Source organism: Cydia fagiglandana, chromosome 25 (assembly GCF_963556715.1).
Source record: "Cydia fagiglandana chromosome 25, ilCydFagi1.1, whole genome shotgun sequence".
NCBI lineage: Eukaryota > Metazoa > Arthropoda > Insecta > Lepidoptera > Tortricidae > Cydia > Cydia fagiglandana.
Window position 1 is genome coordinate 10,931,206 of NC_085956.1, and position 18,030 is coordinate 10,949,235.

General features: G+C 40.1%; 1 protein-coding gene across 1 annotated transcript in view; it reads right to left on the reverse strand.

The window, feature by feature from the left end:
• Positions 1-18,030, reverse strand: part of LOC134677186 (talin-1) — a 99,393-nt gene that overhangs the window by 15,888 nt on the left and 65,475 nt on the right. Inside the window, exons 43-54 of the mRNA XM_063535631.1 lie at positions 14,632-14,734; positions 14,348-14,478; positions 13,355-13,487; positions 12,620-12,743; positions 12,007-12,171; positions 10,425-10,615; positions 6,961-8,748; positions 5,127-5,243; positions 4,358-4,543; positions 3,558-3,750; positions 2,888-3,018; positions 794-913 (exon numbers count right to left, since the gene is read on the reverse strand). Of these exons, the coding sequence (XP_063391701.1) occupies positions 794-913; positions 2,888-3,018; positions 3,558-3,750; positions 4,358-4,543; positions 5,127-5,243; positions 6,961-8,748; positions 10,425-10,615; positions 12,007-12,171; positions 12,620-12,743; positions 13,355-13,487; positions 14,348-14,478; positions 14,632-14,734 (3,382 nt within the window). The remainder of the gene's footprint in view (positions 1-793; positions 914-2,887; positions 3,019-3,557; positions 3,751-4,357; positions 4,544-5,126; positions 5,244-6,960; positions 8,749-10,424; positions 10,616-12,006; positions 12,172-12,619; positions 12,744-13,354; positions 13,488-14,347; positions 14,479-14,631; positions 14,735-18,030) is intronic.

Below are 18,030 nucleotides of genomic sequence, written 5' to 3' on the forward strand. Positions count from 1 at the left end.
ACACACAAGATAGTCCAGTTTCAAAACAACGTGCTAATTATTGCCTGCTACACAATAGTTATTTGTTTTACAAGGGGGCAAAGTTGTTGTTTAACCGCTCGTGCTAATATTGATACCCGAGCAAGCGAACGATTCCAAAATTGAGCCCCGAGCGTAGCGAGTATTTCGAAAAATGGAATCTTGAACGTTACGAGGGTTTCAAAGCACGAGCGGTTAAACAAAGTTTGCCCCCGAGTAAAACACAAAATTTTCACCACACCAAACCGAAGCAAATATTAAATGTAAAAAAAATCAAATCAAAACCAAATTAATGTTTATAATGTAAATAATATTAAATATTTATCATCCAAAATCATCACATAAATTCTACCAACAAACATAAGAAAACAACTCAAAATTTGCTTTTGATTACTTTGCCTCAATGTGAATAAAATGCAACTTTGCTATCAGTTTTTGAAGTACAAAGTAAGCCTTTCCGAGCTGGTGTGGTGAAAAATAAATTATTGTGTCATTAACGTCCTGTAGATACGGTATACATGGAAGTATTTAGTTCAGTTTTAACCCCCATTTTTGTAGGTAAGTAACCATCACAACTGTAATTCGGTAAAAGGGCCACAACCTCCCTCTCTCTCTCTCTCTCTCTGTATGAGTGTGTGCCAATTATTTTTCTAATGGTCGTTACCATCTCTGCCGTCCTTGTCTTCTTCTAGTACATATATTATTAGTGTTCCGTACAAATATTGTTCACGGAACACTTATGGGATCACTTCGGTCTTCATTTTATGATACACACCTGATCGATGAGTTCTCTTTGCGCTGCAGACGCAGCCCGCACCAGTGCAGAAGTGGCTGTGATGATAGATTTCGCAGCCTCCAGGATCATCTCGTCGAAGTTCAGGCTCTCGTCTGCCTCCTGCACAAACATATGAAGAGAATTTAAATCATATTCATAAAATGTACAATACAATTTGTTAGGTATTGTATTCAATTTGTTAGTATACAATAATAATTCTTATCTCTAATCAATATAACAATATGTAGAGAACTCAGTTGAACATTATGCAAAGTTGTGTTTATGTCTCCCTGTCAGCGTCAAAATGTACATATTCATAATAAAGAGTCCAGAGAAAAAACGATGATAATAGTCTTTTTATATTCTAAAACTATACTTCACCATTCACCACCACACCACACACACCACACACCACACCACATTTCACCATTTAAACTATAGTTCGTTTTTTTTAGCATTAGAAAGAACTCCGCAGAAGCAAGCGTGCAGTTTTTATCAGGCTCGTTAATTGTTAATAATTATTGAATTATCTAATGTAGCATGGTCAATACATATAATTTACTTCAAATTGTTATCGCTAAAAGTGCCAGATTTAGAACCACAGGCGAACTTCTGCGAAGTTCTTTCTAATGCTAAAAAAACGGACTATAGAGTTGAGGATGGGTTGAAATTTTAGAGAGGTTGAAAATTTCTCCTTTCTTGAATTGTAAAATGATATATATTAGGAGAACATTGATCACAAAAATATATGTAGCACAAATTAAGAACTGTCGTTTTTTTCTCTGGAAATTACTAAATGTTAGACACAGGTGCAAAATAGTAAATATCAACAAAAAAGATATAATTTAGCCCATTACAGTCAGTCATCTTCTTAACTCGACGAAGCGCCAGAGTCGTTAGGTAATATGTTTGATTCCCGGGTGATACGCAGAACAACCAAGAATATCAAACATATCTCAACGACCACTGGCATTGTCTTCTTTTCTTCTCTTCTGTTCTTCATGCCGGTCTATGAATTTTCTTCTTGGATAAATTACATATTTAGAGCATTTTGAGGTAAATGGTAACATTAGTTATACGATAGAGTTTTTATTGCACCGTTGTGTGTACATACTTAGGTAAGTAATACATAATTATACAGGGTGCTTCCTGTAACAGGAGCAATAAATTAAACTAAAGGTTGTACTCCTCAAACTGACCAACATTTGTTCAGCAACTTTAAAAAATTATGAATCCTTTAGACTTCCTCTTTTTCATACAAAATAAATATTGCCTATTTGCCTTCAATGTACGCTGACATCAGTGTGTTTGTAACGCTGTAAACATGACAAAATTTGCAATACATTGCGTCTTAGAATAAACTTTAAAGTGTAATAAAAATCAAACCATGAGTTATTTACAAAAGTTGCTGAACAAATGTTGGTCAGTTTGAGGCGTACAGCCTACAGTTTAATTTATTGCTCCTGTTACAGAAAACACACTGTATCGATAATTGGAAATACAAAATGAAATCAACTGTATTTAGTCTACCTGATTTAAGTCTACACCGAGTTGACATAGTACTATTTGACACATCTGAAGTAGTTGGCGTACTAAGTGTTAATGGGGTTGGCAACTGTCAAAGGTTTTCATAGATGGCGCCATCATAGCTTGCCTTTTTCTAGTTGAGTTCGATGATATTTGGCTTAAAGGGCTGGCATCCAGGGCATAAAATTATAATAAAAAAAAAACAAGATTTTAACACAATTCTACGGATTGACAGGGATAGCTATGCTGGCACCATTTGCTAAATACTTCGACCGGCCCCATTAAGTAGATTTTTAATGGCTCCTCTACACGATGGGCCAACGCCGACCACTCCAAGGGACGCATTTATGCGTTAGGGAGCAAGTGATATTGCTATCTCATTCTACCGCATGGCTGCGTCCCTTGAAGCGGCCGGCGATGGCCCATCGCGTAGAGGAGCCATAAGCGCTAACCATTGAGACGAGGCCAATCTATTTCAAAGATCAAATATACAGCTATAATATTTTGCATGAATTTAACTTTGTAGCGTGGAAAATAATGTTTTGTTCTACTATGAGGGGAGCTGACCTGTACTTTCATGCTCTTCCTGGGGCGGAGCGACTCGAGTTTCTTGGCGGCGGCGTCGATGGAGGCGGCCGCGCCCAGCAGCTCGTTCTCCGCGATGATGGTCGGGTCGTCGGGGTCCACCCAGTCCGACCCTACAATCATTTATCATACATTTATTATAAATGTCAGACCAACTTCTGAACGGGACTTCGTCTGAGTTAAAATGATAATTTTTGTTGAATAATTTTACGGTTTAGACTCTTTTTTAGTCACTCATGCGACATGTTTCGGAGAGGCTAGGTCTCCTTTCTCAAGCACTAACAGTCAATGTTAGTATTTCTCTCAACAGTTCGAATTCTATAATTTTCGTGATAAAAATTATCATCTCCTCGGGATCTATTTATTTATTAATTTATTATAATGAAAGAAATGTTCGAATCTAATTTATTGGTAGAAGGAAATATTTATTTATTGACATTTGACGTTTATGATAACATTTCCACGCTCTGTGCTATCAAACACGCTGCAAACTTACCACGGTCTAACTCTAGGCACTTTTTTAAAGTAAAAAAAAACCCTGGTCATGGCACCAAATTGTAACCCTTCATGTAGTAACCTCCACACAAATTAAAAATTCAAATTTCGTAACAACGGTCGGTATGCTCTCTAGTATAATAACTTAGGTCCATACCTTTAAGCAGATCCGCAGCGGCGATAATATCAGCGACAGCAGCGGCGACGCGTCGGGACAAGTCGGGCAACTGTCGCTTGCCGTTGCCACTGAGTACGGCTTGGAGCAACGCTCGGTACGCCAGCGCCGCTTCGCGACCGGCCTCGATGGTGCGTATGCGCAGCTCGTCGGTTTCCGCTGTGAATGCTGCCGCCTGGATTGAAGGATTTAGTTAAACAAGGAACTAGTAAGGTCAAAAAACATATTTTGTGCATGAGGGTACCCTACTGCACTAGATTTAATTAAAAGATTCGAGAAGTGTGTAACACGAGTACTAGAAGAGATGATAAAAAAATTATAACGACTCATTCTAAGCTTTGAAATAACGACTTTGATAAAAAAAAGATGAGAGACGCCAACAATGGGATATACATTTTTTTTCCTAGCCTATTTTGGTGTCCCAATGCTGGGCCAAGGGCAAAGGCCTCCCTCCCTTGATTTCCACGACTCCCGGACTCCCTTGGAACGAATACTAGCAGTAAATGACACATCAAGTTATATTAGATGCCAGTATCAAATTAGTGTAAAAGGAAAATTATATTTTAATTTACGACATTAAAAAACAAGGACTCTTAAGCCCCACTTAAATGGTACAAGCACTTGCATGCAATATTCGATACATAGCTAACTACGGAGTACAATGAATTCAGTCGATCGACCAAATAACGCATTGTAACGAAAATCGCATGCACAAGTTCTTTGAACCGTCTAAAAGGGGCTTTATAGTATTTCCCCTGAACTGTTCAAATGTATATATGTACCTTGCAAGCAGCCAGCAGGTCCACAACAGTCTTTCTTCCCAAATTAGCAGCGGCAGTCAACTGGTCCTGCTTGTTACTATTTCCAGCTGAAACTGCCTTCGCTGTGCTGACGGTCATCTGGCGCGTACAGCGGATCAGCTCTTCTGGTGTAGCTGTAGTTTTTGGTGGTGTCGGGTTCATGAGGATCTGTAGAAGTTAAATAATAATAAAGTCATAATTGTCATAAGTCATAGTCATAAGTAGTGAGCCTTGGCAAAAGCTAAGACAACGCGAGGAAGAAGAAGAAGTACAGAGTCATAATATCGAAGAACTTTTGATTTAGAAGAGTCAAATTTGTGGAGAAATTCAGCGATTTTAGTTTTACGTATGAATATTTTAAGAAATCATTAGAAATAAAATACACAATAATAAAAAAGGGGGTTACAATTTGGTGCCGTGACCAGGATTTCAATTCGAAGTGAATTAAGAACCTGTTTTCTTTGACCCCAGGTTGTATTCTGCATGTTTTCCTTTAGAAATATTCTAACATTTTAGTACACTAACGTAGTTACAGACAACTTGTCTCGATAATTGTAATTCTAATTCGTTGTTTGTGGCAATATGTCTAATATAACACGTAACGTCCTTATGCCTAAAGCAACAAACGAGTGTTTACACAATAAGGCCACTTTAGCTGTCTATTTTTATATGATGCTGAATGTATTACTCATTTCTAGGATTCTGTCCCCGAAGGGTTATAATCGTAATTATAGGGTTATTTCTTCCTTACCTCAATCTCCTGCGAGATAGCCTCAATGGTGCTCTCAAGCGCCCTGGTTCCTCGCGTGTGCTCGTCTTCAACGGCCTTGACTGTTTTAAGCAGTGACGTCACGTTGGTCACCATCACCTGAAAAATTATTTACTTTATAATAAAACAAACCAACATTTAAATACCTTGACTTGCATGGAGTTGAGCCAGAATACCCATATTATTAATTCCTTTAAATGGAATTGTGAGATGTCCAAAAATTAAGGCCAAATAATGTGTTTAAATTTTCTTCACCGATATATTATAAATGCTAATGAAATGTGATGTTATACCCCATCAATATCCCTTATTTTCATACTCCATTCAACTCGACAATTCAAGGCATTTCTACCCAAGTGTAAATGGGAAGCAATGGCGCCAATTATAACCTACTATTTATCCCAATGTTGCCTGCTTAATATTAATATTCAAAGCTTAGGGTTGCCAGCTAAGTTTAGGATGATTTTAAAACAAGTAAAGCACCATGCCATAGCGGAAACCCATAAGCTTTCGACACCGTGAAATAAATACATAGATATAATAGACGAAGCTCACGTCAATATTGGACTTTTATTGCTAGTGAGATAATGAAAGCTTGTGGTTTTGAGTTATTCACTGGTATACCATTCAACGACGACCACGAACCATAATATATTCTAAACACAAAAGAAAACTAAAATATCATATAAAAGTTTCAAGGGCAAAATTGGCAGGGTCGCCATGTGTCGTCGTTGACTGGGGTATGGATGTCAAGCGGAACTTCCAATACCATGAGATGAATCGAAATGTGTTTAGTAATTCATACAGTCCTGAAAAACGAACGGCACATTCAATGGCTACCCCACAGGGGTACCCTTACCCTGCTAGTTAGAAATTTTGATACGAATTGGCCTGATTTGTGTACAAATATGAAAAAAAATAATCATAATATGTGTATTTTAGATATTTCAGATTAGATTTTATGAAGTGAGTAATTTCCAAGATTTTTTGGTACAATTGTTTTTCCATAAAGGACATGATGAGCGTGCAGTCGCCCTTGCCCTACGAGCGAGGGAAGCATGCCACACCAAACAGACTAAACACATTTCTAGATGACACAAGAGCTGAAAATGACAAGAAGAAAGGTGATAGCTCGTGTCCGGAACACAAATACTTTATAAATATAATTTTATATTCTTTATATCCTGCTACCCCAAGGTTGTCTGGAAGAGATCGCTTACAGCGATAAGACCGCCTGTTGCTACCATTATTTACACTGTAAATCTGTTATTGTATTTTTCTTTGTGGTGCAATAAAGTGTATTTACTTACTTACTTTATAATGATTATTATAAATATTTTATACAATTTTGCTACGCGTTGCAACCACAAGCATTTAAATAAAATATATAATTGAGTTTGACAATCGCAAAATTTTACAAAAAAAAATTAGATCTCCATAAAAAATGGGGACAGCTAAATTTTAATCAAAGCCTTTGCTCCTTTAATCAGGAGAAAGCGGTCAACATGTTAATTTTTTTTGTCCGTCTGATATTTTAATTTATTTTATTAGTTTTAGAGATCTATTTAGCTTAAAAGATACAATAGCAAATAAATTATAGGTAATTTCCGCTCTCGGCTTCTGCTTTGAAGTGAATTTGCAGACAAAAAAAATTAAGTTTGTTTTAGTCCATGTGAGGACAGACTTTAACATATTCTATATTTTAATTTACTTCGGCTATTTTCGTATATTGCTGTTTCGGACACAAGCTTAACAAATCATTATAGCACGACACTGATTCCCGGCGTCATGCGTTAGTCGTGCGACAGACTCTGACCGATTCTCTGTTATCCGTCGCCACGTCCTCCGTCTCCGTGAACGACTGCCTCTTCACATCTTCCAGCATCTTCAGTTGCTCCTCCATCCTGCTGCTTGGCTTCTTTACACTCCTTAGACTATTCCTGTATTTCACTACTGCTCGGATTTTCTTTAATTCCTCATCAGACGTGTCTTTCTTATTTAAGATAGCTTCGTAGAAATTCCACCAGTTATCGATAGAACCGAACTGGTGCTCTCTATTTTTGAGGATGTCTTCGTAAATCGACCACCAGTTATTGGCGTAATATTCTTCTGGGTAAGTCCTGGTCAGGTCGAAGATTTCTAGACTGTTTTTGGAGTTGTTGCTGTTGATTTTAGAACGTTTTAAAGAGTCTCCGTTTGTTATTATTGTGCTGCTGTAGTGGTTTATGTTTTTAGTTAGATTCTGACTTGAATGGACATTTAAAATGACGTTTCTATGGAAAGTTGGTGGCGCTGACTGAGTTTCATCTCTACATAAGCTAGGTGATCTGTCGTCTCTTTTAATATTTTCTTTATCATAGGTTTCTTCTTTATATTTGCGGATGATTTCTTTGTAGTATCTTTCCAACAGACAAAGCTCCTCATATGTATATTTAGATATATCAATTTGCGTATAAATATTAACAATGTCTTGAATGTTAACTTTCTTTTTACGAGATTCTATCTGTATATTAGAAAGAGCTTTGAGTTGTTCTATTAATGGATCAAAACCTTTATAAATGAAATCTTTCTTCGCAAATTCTATTAGTTTCAAAACCATATCTTCATATTTCTTATCATATTCCAAATCTTTATTTACAGCTTTCGATTTATCGACATCATCGATAAACGTCTGTAACGTTTTCTTCTCATTCTCATACTTGTCTATCTCGTTTTGGTAGTCACCTAGTACTAACTCATGTCCGCTAAACCTTTCTAATTCTTTCCTAGTTTCTTCCATTTTGTCTAAATTCTTTTTAGCTATAGCCTTCCACCATTCAGAATCATCGTTCAACATCTCTTGGAAGATCACTTTGACATCTTTAGCAACAATTTCCGGGGCTACAGTGATTTCTTTGAAGCCATTTTGTTTTTCCGGACTAGGATTTTTCACTTCCACGTTTTTCTCTGGACTAGGACTCTTGACTTGAACGTCTTTATCTGGACTAGGACTTTTACTTTCTAAACTGACTGGTTTAACTTTCGTAACCTTAAATATTGGGCTCTTCAGTCTTTCTACTTTATTAGATCTAGGGAAAGTCTGTATGGATCTTATCGTCTTTGTTACTTCTTTAACATCATCTACTTCAGAGTCCATGTCTTCAATAACTTGTGATAGCCTCTTCATTTCTTTATCAAGATCATCATTCGCTTTCAATCTCTGAATCATCGCCCTCTTACGCTTATTCTCCGCTCTTTCATTATAATCTATAAACAGATCTACTAACGTCTTTATTTCACCGAGGAGTATATTTTCTCCATACTTCAGTACTCTCCAATCCATATCTAACAAGCTATTTTTCGCCGCCATATTATACCTAATATTAAGATCATCATCGACACCTCTTTTCGCAGGGTTTTTCATTAATCTTTCTATATACGCGATGATTTCCTCGCAGTTATCGTGGAAGACGGATGGGGATACGTCATCGTCCTGACTGGAATAGTCTAGCAGCTTGATAAGTTCGTCTTCTTGGTCTGACTGGAAGAGATCGGTTTCGGAGTCGGCCGAGTTGTAGTCGCGGCGGCGCGGGGTGGGCAGGCTCCGGCGCTTGTCCGACAGCCGCTATTGGAAATAACACGTTAGGACTGCTTCTGGACAGACATGGAGGACCATTGGGAAGCTTTGGTGCCACCACTTCGATTTCAAGGAAATTGGATAAAATGCTGCAGTATTTAAGAAGAAAAATTAGAAATTTTCATTTTGGAAATGGAAAATTCTGTTGTCAATACAATAATGAGAAAAGTCTGAATATTTCGTAACTATTGAAATTTTCAGTTGGCACATCAATAGTCAAATTCAGCTGTCTGTGTAAAGTAGAGTGAAATTCAATCATGTTAAATTCCTGTTTTGTTGATTAGTCGAATTACTGTTTTACGTTAGTGTTGGCACCAAACTCACTTCCGCAAAGTAGGTTCTGTCACAGTTAAACAGCGTTTTCAGTCCCGCTTCTAAAAGTCCAATATTGACACAGACAACACACACATTTACCCAGGATATATACAAAACGACACAACCATTAGTGCTAATACCTGAAATACAACTTACTTGACAAGTTTCTTATTTTAGTTACGTAGTCAGGATTCGAACCTCACAATCTCGCAATAATATTTTTGTAACTTAGTAATGGCATGTTAAAAAAATATATAATAGTGACCAGTCAGTCAGTTCTAGAAGAATTTTTAATGACTTTACCAATATGATGTACTTATACCCCATTTCAAAAGCCATGGCCCGATTCCACTTGAAACTGCACAGAGAGAACCATAATGCTGGTCTATTCTTTAATGATTGCTTTACAAGCTCTGCTCTTCAAAGTCAGCATGTGGTGGTATTACCTATAGCAGAGATATATATAACTCCGTATAAGATAAATAAAGTCTAAGAAAAAAACGTGCCTCGGAAACCAAGAAAAAGTCATCCTCGAATAGATGGCGCCATCACCTTTGGCGTATTCTCGGCTAGATGGCGTTGACGACACCGTTTGATATTTAACAATTTTAACACATATCAGTGAAAGAACATGGGTCAGTATGGAACAATAAAAATAAAAAATCATTTATCCGTAAACATATTTTTATTACTTTATACATTTTCAATTTTATTTTAAGTTTTAATCGTGTGTCGATAGATGGCTGTAAATGTACCGTGACTACAAAATTTATTTTGGCAATAGCCCTCTATACTATCTATTCTCTTTGCCTATAGTGAAGTAAACTCGGGTAGGTATCTTTTGTTTTTATTTTGTACTCCGCAAAAAAGGTTTTGCCGGGTATCTTTTGCTGTCACTACCCGTATTGTTAACGCCTAACGAAGGCCTCAAGTGGAATCTGGCGTTTGAAATGGGGTATAACAACGTTTCGCTCAACAAAACTTAGTTTCACTGTATTCTGCTTCTATAGTTCGTTTTTTTTAGCATTAGAAAGAAGTTGCAAGAAGATAAGCGATCTTGACATGTCTTTTAATTGAAAAACGCTTTTTAAAATCATTAACTATTACTCATGAAAGCAGAAGAACATAAATGATCGTCTTAGATTCATAATTGTTACATATTTGCCGTAACTTATTTTTAAATGTGTTTTTCAATTAAAAGACACATCAAGATTGTTTACCTTATTTCTAATGCTAAAATAAAAAAAACGGAGTAAAAAGAGATCTCGTTGTCTTGAAGAGCAGAAGCAACATGGCGGCTTGTTTCATCAAATACTCTGCCTCGACAGTAGTGAATGCCACTAACTTACCTTAGCAGCATGTTTAAGCCTCTCGCAGTCAGGGTGTTTGAGTTGTTTGCCGCTGGCCGCCGTGGTGGCTGCAGCCAAGTCTCTCAGGGCCGCGCACACGTCTCGGGCGGCGTGGAGCAGCAAGACTTGGGGCTCCGGAGAGTGGGAACCGAGGGACATCGCGCCTTGCTTCACCACTTCGCAGAGTTGCACTGTGGAAAAATAGCTTAAGTTAGCATAGGCGTACCCACGGTGGGGCAAGGTGGGGCAGTTGCCCCACCCTGGTCTCTGGCCATAAGCTAAGAATTTCTGTTTCAACCGTACCCTGTTACAACGTACCCAGCCTCCCCTACTTCTGCCCCACCCCTTACAAAAAGTTAGCATTAGTGAGGAATAAAAGCCTATTGTAGATCTTAACTTATTTTAAACAGAAGTTCAATGCGTTTCCGATTTTGACAATATAATCATATGTTTTTGTCATAAATTTTCCTCAATTTCGAGTTAGTTTCATAGAGTTGACTGGTTGCTTTTTAGATGCTCGGTTAAATATTAATAAAATAAGATTCAAAGCATTTTTTTTTCATATTTTCATTGAATATGTAAGTAGATATTCAAGTAAAGCCGAAAATTTTCAGGGTCAATAATGTCAATATAGTTTGTGAAAGGACTGTCTCATTTCAATCATAGACAGAGAGAATCATACTATCTTTATCTTACACTAGTACTAGCACCCAAAAGAAAAGGATGAGTATAGTTTTCCAGGTTTTTACTAATTGGTTTGACCAACTATAAAAGATATTTCAGTTAAAAGAATTACCAATGGTAGTAACAGAGTTCTGCGCAGCATGAGCGAGCTGTTCCTGGGTGCCGGCCGCTCCCCCGACGAGGGTCTCGGTGTCTTCCACCAGCGTCTTGGCTGTCTGGAGGATGTTCTGTTAATAGACTCACCAATGGTAGTGACAGAGTTCTGCGCAGCATGAGCGAGCTGTTCCTGGGTGCCGGCCGCTCCCCCGACGAGGGTCTCGGTGTCTTCCACCAGCGTCTTGGCTGTCTGGAGGATGTTCTGGTAATAGACTCACCAATGGTAGTGACAGAGTTCTGCGCAGCATGAGCGAGCTGTTCCTGGGTGCCGGCCGCTCCCCCGACGAGGGTCTCGGTGTCTTCCACCAGCGTCTTGGCTGTCTGGAGGATGTTCTGGTAATAGACCCACCAATGGTAGTGACAGAGTAATGCGCAGCATGAGCGAGCTGTTCCTGGGTGCCGGCCGCTCCCCCGACGAGGGTCTCGGTGTCTTCCACCAGCGTCTTGGCTGTCTGGAGGATGTTCTGGTAATAGACTCACCAATGGTAGTGACAGAGTTCTGCGCAGCATGAGCGAGCTGTTCCTGGGTGCCGCCCGCTCCCCCGACGAGGGTCATGGTGTCTTCCACCAGCGTCTTGGCTGTCTGGAGGATGTTCTGGTAATAGACTCACCAATGGTAGTGACAGAGTTCTGCGCGGCATGAGCGAGCTGCTCCTGGGTGCCGGCCGCTCCCCCGACGAGGGTCTCGGTGTCTTCCACCAGCGTCTTGGCTGTCTGGAGGATGTTCTGTTAGTAGACTCACCAATAGTAGTGACAGAGTTCTGCGCAGCATGAGCGAGCTGTTCCTGGGTGCCGGCCGCTCCCCCGACGAGGGTCTTGGTGTCTTCCACCAGCGTCTTGGCTGTCTTGAGTATGTTCTCGCGGTGGTCGGAGAACGTGTCGTTTTCCTTCTCAGAGTGGAGAGTGCCTGGGGGAGGAAGGTAGAAATGATTAAAATAATCACTGAAATTTTAATTCCAACCGTTTATTTTTAGTTTTAAACTTCAGACGGTTTGAAAGAAAGTTGTGCGACGAATTTCAATTAGAAGGGAGATTAGTTGGGGTCTAATTTCTGTTTAACATGAGCAGAATATAGTTGCTCACAGTCAAACCAGCACACAACGTGCATATAACACATTATAAACAACTATGATAAATTCTATTTAACCGCCCTAGTTAAGCGGTAGAGCTAAAGACAAAACAGGGGTACATTTAAGAGACTTTAAAATCAGGAAATAGAATATTCCGTTTTTAAAAGAAAATCTGTTTTTATAAGTTTACATACTAGACGTTTTTATGTTCGACCATGTTTAAGTGGTAACTAATGTAGTCATGTTCATATCCACGGAATAACTCGAGTGCTAAATAGCATTTACCTGCGCTAGCGAACAGGATGGTGGTGTCCAGGTCCTGTATGATGGCCGCGATGGTGGCGGCCGCGTCGATGCAAGCTTGTGTGCCACGTGATCCGGCCTGTAGGGCAGCCAGTACCGACACCACCTAAACACAAACATTATTATAGTTATTTTACGAAAAACATAACAAATATACGTCCCACTGCTGGACACAGGTCTGCATTAACAAAAAAGTTGTGCACAACCGGTGACAGTCGCTATCGCTACGAAACGCTTTGTGTCTCTCTCACTCTTCCATATTAGTGCGACAGTGACAGTTGCGTTTCGATCGCTACGAAGCGTAAGGTATTGGCATGTTAGCTACGCGGCCTGTCTTTAATCGATATTTTATAGTGAAAAATCCTGGTCACGGCACCAAATTGTACAACGTAAACTTCTGGATAGCTCAACTCAAAATATTAACAACGTTTTACAGCACATATGGCCCTTTAAACTTTTGACATACGCACGAAAAGTGCTATTTTACGCACTAGTGCGGGAAAATAGGACCATATGTACTGTAAATAGTTTTTTTTTCTATTTTGTCTTGTTTTTAAATAAAACATATGCATTTTACTTTCCTCGTATTCAAAATGAACAGTAGAGTGCTTAACTCGGATGACAGGTATAATTTCAGCCTCGGACTATTGGCGCTCTCGCTACGTTCGACCGCCAAACTTTCATCCCTTAGTTAACAGTCTACTATTGTTAACGTACCTTTTCGCTGACGCGGCGAGAGCAGTCCGCGACGAGGCGACGCGCGTCGGTGTTGGAGTTGAGCCGACACGCCCCGCCCGCCTTTATGAGCTCGGCGGCCGCTTCGCCCAGCTCCACCACGGCCACACGGATGCTGCAACAAATTATATAAATAAATAAATATTATTGGACATTTTTTACACAAATTGACTACGCCCCACAGTAAGCTCAAGAAGGCTTGTTTTGTGGGTACTCAGACAACGATATATATAATATATAAATACTTAAATATATAGAAAACAACCATGACTCAGGAACAAGTATCTGTATCATCATACAAATAAATGCCCTTACCAGGGACCCGGGACCATCGGCTTCATAGGCAGGGTCACTACCCACTAAGTAGGCCAGACTGGTCGTCAACATATATATATATATATGGTATATATGTGGTATATTAGTGAATAGAATCAGGCGTTTGCAGATGAAATTTGGTATGGAGATAGTTTGAGTCCCGGGGAAGGACGTAGGATACTATCGGGTCAAACACATATACATATATGCGCACAAACAACTATTATAGGCCCGACAACTGACGGGGGGCTCCGAAATGGCTGAATTTATCGGAAGCGCTTTCCGATGTCGGAAAGCGCCTATGACAAAAACAGCTGCAAGAGAGTGCCATTGGCATTAAGTCGGCTCTTTTTTGTGTTATCTATCGTTTTTAGTAACAATTATTAATTAAATGTATAAATAAACAGAGAAACACTTACTTCTTACATTTTACTTCCTTCCGACATCCGACATCAGACCGGACAATGTGAAAACGCTCTTATCCATATGAAAAGGTACTTATCCTTATATTTGGATAAGTATGATAAAATCATTACCATTATTATTACAAGCTGTTAACTATTGCCCACAGGAGGGTCAGTTAGTAGTAGTTAGTAGTCCGGCTGGCGTCCGTGGCTGATATATCGGTGACACGGGCGTGTCGTGGTTGGAGTGGCGTACCTGTTGGCCACGTCGGCGTTGGGCGTGGTGGCGGAGGCGCCGACGCTGTCCTGCGCCAGCTGCTCGTACTTGACGCACAGCTCGTTGCCCAGCACCACCAGCCGGCTGGCGTCCGTCGCCGCCTTCGCCGTCTGTAGTCAACATCAACATTTAATAAGTTTTTAGCATAATTTCATTTTTGGGACAAGCTTTTATCGCTGACTGTAGTTATTTTAGTATAAGCTATGATAAATATTCTTTAGTGCGTAAAAAATAGATATGAGTGTGGCATGCCAGTGGCTCACCATGTCAGTGGCGAGGCGGGCGATCTCCTTGGCGGTGCCGACCATCCTCGTCTGGTAGTCCACGAACGAGTCCGTCTCGTCGAACGAACCCACCAGCGACAGTCTGAAACAACGACCATTATATTTATTGAAGAAGTTCTTAAGAGCCAACAGGAGTGGTCATTTCTCCATTCAAACGTACTCAACTGTTTCCTTCGTGGGTTTTGATGCTATAGCAATGATTTTTTCAACACAAATTAATATAGTCAATATTTGTGTCGGACCGTTTTGCTTTTTTTGATATTTTTGTTTTTTAAGGCGCTAAAGCCCTTCAAAAATAGCCAAAATGGCCTAATTGACTATGCCGCAATGAGAGGCGTCGTATTCAAAACTGATATCAATAAGCTAAAAAAGCAAAACCTTCCGACACAGATAATTTCATAATCATTTAGATTTCCAAGTTTGGTTAGGATTGGTTAAGTTTTGGAGGAGGAAACAGTCGAGTACGACACCTCGATTTTTGAGATTTTTACGCGGGATTTTTCGCCTTGTCCTTATCGCACTAGTTTTAGGAGCCGCTTCCGTTAGCAAGACGGGTATAAAACTCAGCTCCTGTTTCGTCTTAAGGTACGTTGGGCAATTTTGGATGGGAAAAAATCGTTGAACGCACGACACTGTTACCCGCGCGACCTCGCGTGCGATTTTAGTTACATTGCGGGTTGTTGGCTGCGTCTAATTCAAACGAGCGATCAAAACCCGCACTGTAATGAAACTCGCATGCGAGTTCTCGCATCGTCTAAATGGGCCCTTATGAAAACTTGAACATCTGCATTAATTGTTCAAGTTTTCACTTCTGTCGGCACTCCTGGAGTGACACTGTTTTTGTAAGGTCCCGTGAGTTCCGATGTTTCTATCACTCTCACTGAGTGTGACCGAGATGGCTGTGCGTGCCCGGGATGGCGGATATCACGTTATAGAATTTTATTTTTTACTACCTTACCTACCTCCCTCCTAAAGGTTTGGGACCCCAGTCCCGAGGTATGGAAAATACATACAATATAAATAATAATTCAGCCTATATACGTCCCACTGCTGGGCACAGGCCTCCTCTCATGTCCAAACCCTCTCGGGCAACCGTATTATGATTTAAAAAAGCGTTATCATTTATCAATAACTGTTGGCTGAACCCACAGCACCTTAATAGTTTGAAAATAAATGACAAATGAGACATATTTCAATCATTGCTAGGATTCCGTATCCAAAGGGTAAAACGGGATTACTAAGACTCCACTGTCCGTCCGTCCGTCCGTCACCAGGCTGTATCTCACGAACCGTGATAGCTGGACAGTTGAAATTTTCACAGATGATTTATTTCTGTTGCCGCTATAACAACAAATACTAAAAACAGAATAAAATAAAGATTTAAGTGGGGCTCCCATACAAGAAATGTGATTTTTGACCGAAGTTAAGCAACGTCGGGCGGGGTCAGTACTTGGATGGGTGACCGTTTTTATAGATAATGGTACGGAACCCTTCGTTTGCGAGTCCGACTCGCACTTGGCCGGTTTTATTATGTTTTATTTGCACATTAAATATTGATTTATTGATTGATAATAACGGGCCGAACGGCGTCACAGCTCCAGGCAGACTTTCGGAGCATATATTATTATATATCAGAACGGGAAAGATCAATAATATTTATTTATTTGACCTAATTATTGATCGGTAGACTGTAACTTTTCTTCTTAGCTTAGTCATGTCAGTACATTATTTTTACAGTGAAAAGTATTAAGAGGAAGTTATCAATCCGGTTGTATGTTTTTTTCTTTATGCGATGACTCCACCAATTGTGAACTTGTATTGTTTTTAGGGTTCCGTACCCAAAGGGTAAAACGGGACCCTATTACTAAGACTCCGCTGTTCGTCGGTCTGTCGGTCTGTCACCAGGCTGTAACTCAAGAACCGTGATAGCTAGACAGTTGAAATTTTCACAAATGATGTATTTCTGTTGCCGATATAACAACAAATACTAAAAACATTATAAAATAAAGATTTAAGTGGGGCTCCCATACAACAAACGTGATTTTTTTGCCGTTTTTTGCGTAAGGGTACGGAACCCTTAGTGCGCGAGTCCGACTCGCACTTGGCCGGCTTTTTATACTTAGGATCTATCCTAATTGAAACATATGCTCAATACTTCAACATACACCATAACGAACACATTCAACACACATCACTAAACACGCCGATATTTTACAATACAATTGACCTTGTTTTGAGAAACACATCTTTCATTTTACGAAGGCGATCCATCGGTGCGTCTGTCGCGGGGGAATGCGAGCGGCTACTGACACTGTATCTGTTATTAGGTACTTAGTTTAAACCATAGACTGAAGAATCAGTAGACGGCTAGACGCACAAAATGTTGAAGGCCCAGGCCGCGTAGCCAAGACGCCAATCGCTTACGCTCCGTAGCGATCGAAACGCAACTGTCATTGTCGCGCTAATATGGAAGAGTGATAGAGAGACATAATGCTTTTCGTTGTCGAAGCGATAGCGATTGTAACCTTGGCTAGGCCGGCAGTCTTTACGGCACAGAATAAATAATAGTACTAGGTACAGAAGTATCACTCTCTAACAAAACGCGTCTGTCACGACCAGCACAGATGTGCCCGCTAGGTGGTGATAGCGCCACGCGCGGTTTATGGCAAACCCCAAAATTGGGGTCGAACGTATGTACTTCAGCCACCTGTAGCAAAGCGACGAAATCGCGGAGTGAGCCACGCCTGACAGAAGGAGCTTTATATTCTTGGGTCAGAGGTGTAGGGTTGGAGCCGGTGTAGCTTTATTTGAAGTTCATAAGCGCATGGTAAATTGTCTACTTTCATTCAGTGCCGAGAACCCGACTATCGGGTATTTTATGATTTCGTTCCCAGGCCGGACGACCCGATAGTCGGGATCGTGGTACTACCGCTTTATATGACGAAATCGTTCATGCTACTTCAATCAACCTCAGTACTTGTTGTACTTTAACTGAAATAGTAAGACACGTTCGTACGTTTCCGTGAAAATACGAAAGGAAACAATTGTGACGTTATCTATGAAAAGGGACCTTATTGTCGATGGCGCTTACGCCATTATTAACGATGCTCCGATATAAATACAATACCGCGCGACGCAGTGCGGCGTAAGCGCCATTGACAATAAGGTCCCTTTTCATAGATAATGCCCCAATTATGAACTACAAGGAAGCGAAAGAGATATGTCAGGATCGTAGCAAGTGGAAATCCGTGGTCTCTGCCTACCCCTCCGGGAAATAGGCGTGATTATATGTATGTATGTATCTGTAGTCAGTTATAACCAACGAAGTTACCAAGTCTGTTTAGACTATCTTTAGTGATTAGATCACCGCTCTCGAGC